The following is a 3,679-nucleotide window of genomic DNA, read 5'->3' on the forward strand; positions in this document are numbered from 1 at the left end:
AGTTTATTTAAGAACACGGACCTACCCCAAATCAATTAGATTTACTCTAGATGTAGGATCCATGATTCCTTTTTAAAGCTCCACAGGTGATTTTTTTTTTTTTTTTTTTTTTTTTTTTTGTTTTTTGAGATGGAGCCTCACTCTGTCACCCAGGCTGGAGTGAAGTGTCATCCTCTCAGCTTACTGCAACCTCCACCTCCCAGGTTCAAGTGATTCTTCTGCCTCAGCCTCCCAAGCAGTTGAATTCCAGACGCACACCACCACGTCAGGCTAATTTTTGTATTTTTAGTAGAGACGGGGTTTCACCATGTTGGCCAGGCTGGTCTTGAACTCCCAACCTCAAGTGATACGCCCGCCTCAGCCTCCCAAAGTGCTGTGATTACAGGTGTGAGCCACTGAGCCCGGCCTCCAAGTGATTTTTAATAGGTTTGCAGGCGATTCTTAATAGGTTTGCAGTTTGAGAATGACTGGGTTTGCAGTTTGAAAATGACTGACTAGGAACTGGATTAAAATGCATATTCCCAGATTCCACTCCCAAGATTCTGATTCAGTAGGTCTCGAGTAGGCCCCAAACCTAGATTCTCAACAAGCCCCCTGACCCTACCAATCTGATAAAGGTGGCCCAAGGCCCACACTTTGAGAAACACTGCTCTATTCCTAGCCAGGTGGCCCATTGAGGGTAAGTAGCTTGCTGCAGGTTGTGCAACTGTCAAAAGGCAGGAAGGAACCTCATTGATGCCAGCTCTTCCTAAGGCAGAATTTAATCAAAACAGTGGCCAAAAACCAGACAGGAAGTCCCTTGCTCTGCTCCTTTCTTCTGTCCCCACTCAAAACTCATGGACACATACCCTCATTCCAACCCTGCTCTTCCTGCTAGCATTTACTGAGTACTTACTACGGGCCAAGTTGTATACTTTACACAGACTATCTCTTCTAATCCCAGTGCCCAGCACATACAGCCATGCAATGAACAATCTTCATTTAGTCCAAAAGTATTTTTATGGGTTTTCATGTTGAAGCCTGAGTAGATCTGAAATCAGGAATCATTTCTTTAGATCCTAAGGCTTGAAGTCACACTTTGTGAGCCTGTGTTCTCAGAAGCAGGCACATGCTCATGTGGCCAATAACCCAGGGCAGACCCCCAGTGTGACAGCTCTGAAGACTCAAAACCTACCCCACTGGCATCTTACCGATAAGAACTGAGAAGAAGAACTGTACGATGGGGATGTTCAGAATCGGGGCCGAGAGGTTCAAGAACCAGTTTGGTGTCATGGGGAAAAGTCTCAAAAACAATAAGAAAAAAAACAAGCTGTTTCTGTTCTCCTCCACCTGTAGCCAAAGAGAAGAAAGCTGTTAAGAAGCAGAAAGGGTTTCCAGGTATTGAAAACTTGCTGGTGCCAGGCACTGTTCTAGACACTTTACATAATCTGTTCCCAATTCTTCCAACAACCCTTCAGGGACAGATTGTTTTCCTCATTTTAAAATAGAGATGCTGAGGATCAGAGAAGTCAAGAACTCGCCCAAAGTCACAGAGCTGGTAATGATGGAGCTGGGATTTGATCCCAGGTCCATGTCTCCTGAAGACATCAAAAGAACCCCTAGGACCTCCGGAGACAGCGTGGAAGAGCACTGTGGGAAATCCCTGCCCCTTGCTTCTCTTAAGGCTATGCACGTGGTGACTTTCTGGGGTCCCAGCTCTCAGAAGTGACCCCTCCCCTTACCTTTCTCTGCAGCAGGGCCACTTTATCAGGAAAGTAGGACACCACCAACTGTTTGCCAAAAATACTGGAGAGCAGGTAGCAGCATGTGGCACCCACCGAGGTCAACACACAACACAGCAGAAGCCCCAGCCACGGCCCAAACAAGGCACCAGCTAAAACATTCTGCAAAGAAAACAAACCCTCAGGCATGTGACCATCTGGCAGCTACCAGCAACCTCATCTTGGAGCCTGAGAGTCATAGGTTCTCTCCTCCTTCACTGCTTTTTTCCAGCTAAAACCCAATTGCCTTATTTATTTATTTATTTTTAAGAGACAGGATCTCGCTCTGTCATGCAGGCTGGAGTACAGTGGCATGATCATAGCTCACTGCACCTTCGAACTCCTGGACTCAAGGGATCCTCCTGCCTTAGCCTCCCAAGTAGCTAGGACTGTAGGCACACACCACCACATCCACCTACTTTTTTTTTTTTGAGACGGAGTCTCACTCTGTCTCCCAGTCTGGAGTGCAGTGGCCCAATCTCGGCTCACTACAACCTCTGTCTCCCAGGTTCAAGCGATTCTCCTGCCTCAGCCTCCCAAGTAGCTGGGACTACAGGTGTCCACCACCACTCCCGGCTAATTTTTGTATTTTTAGTAGAGATGGGGTTTCACCATATTGGCCGGGCTGGTCTCGAACTCTTGGCCTTGTGATCCGCCCACCTCGGCCTCCCAAAGTGCTGGGATTACAGGCTTGAGCCACCGCACCCGGCCTTTTTTTTTTTGAGACAGAGTCTGGCTCTGTCGCCCAGGCTGGAGCACAGTGGCACGATCTCGGCTCACTGCAAGCTCTGCCTCCCGGGTTCATGCCATTCTCCTGCCTCAGCCTCCCGAGTAGCTGGGACTACAGGCACCCAACACCACGCCCGGCTGATTTTTTGTATTGTTAGTAGAGACGGGATTTCACCATGTTAGCCAGGATGGTCTCCATCTCCTGACCTCGTGATCCACCTGCCTCCGCCTCCCAAAGTGCTGGGATTACGGGTGTGAGCCACCACGCCCGGCCTACATCCACCTACCTTTTAAAATTTTTTGTAGAGATGGGGGTCTCACTGTGTTGCCCAGGCTGGTTTCAAACTCCTGGGCTCAAGTGATCCTCCCATCTCAGCCTTCCAAAGTGCTAGGATTACAGGTGTGAGCCACTGCCCCAGGTCCTAATTGCCATTTAAAGAAGTGAATGAAAAATCATGAAAAGACTGGGAACTACACCTGGCATCAGTCTCTTCACTTTGAAAATGAGGATAAGGATAAAAGCCCCAGGGGGCAGGAGAGAATTAAATGGGATCTGTGGCTGTGGTAGATTCTGCAATCACTGGGGCTTCAAGAAAGTAGAAATGAAACTCACAAGTTATTTTTACTATTTTAAAAGATGAACACAAACCATGAATTTTCCCTTGGTGGGACCACACAAGCTATATAAGATGTCTTGTTTCTTTGCTTTGTGCTGCAATTACATCCATGTAGTATGCTAATACCGGGGGTTCCATGTTGACCAGAGCTCTAGCCGACACTTGAAGACGTTTTGGTTTAAGAAAAAGGGAAAAGTGAACCAATACTTCCTAAATGCATTTTGGCTGCTAGACATCATCCTAACAAAACATGGGATCCAAGACAGAAAGTAAAAGGAAGCCTTGGTATCGGGAAGAGGGGGAGCTGCTGAGCACTGTGTTAAGTGCTTGACTATATGACCTGTGTAATCCTCACTACATCCCTGAGTCATGCCATTCTTGCCCCATTCTGCAGGTGAGAGATTAAGTATCTTCCCCAAGACCACAGCAGGCAGAGTCAGGGTTCATCCTCAGGTCTGGATGTGGAGCCCCCACCAAGCAGCAGCTGGCTCCCAACCCTGAAGAGGAATCAGTTCAAGACAGAAGACAGACACAGGGAAGCCTCAAGGAGTCAGCCCCTGACCCCGAGCCCCA

The 3,679-nt window shown here is 48.0% G+C and overlaps 1 protein-coding gene across 1 annotated transcript in view; it reads right to left on the minus strand.

The window, feature by feature from the left end:
• The window catches only part of TMEM41A (transmembrane protein 41A), a 13,402-nt gene that overhangs the window by 4,134 nt on the left and 5,589 nt on the right, over nucleotides 1-3,679 (minus strand). The window contains exons 3-4 of the mRNA XM_017866377.1: nucleotides 1,722-1,883; nucleotides 1,191-1,329 (exon numbers count right to left, since the gene is read on the minus strand). Coding sequence (XP_017721866.1) covers nucleotides 1,191-1,329; nucleotides 1,722-1,883 — 301 coding nt within the window. The remainder of the gene's footprint in view (nucleotides 1-1,190; nucleotides 1,330-1,721; nucleotides 1,884-3,679) is intronic.

This window comes from Rhinopithecus bieti, unplaced genomic scaffold, assembly GCF_001698545.2.
Source record: "Rhinopithecus bieti isolate Rb0 unplaced genomic scaffold, ASM169854v2 scaffold_2432, whole genome shotgun sequence".
NCBI lineage: Eukaryota > Metazoa > Chordata > Mammalia > Primates > Cercopithecidae > Rhinopithecus > Rhinopithecus bieti.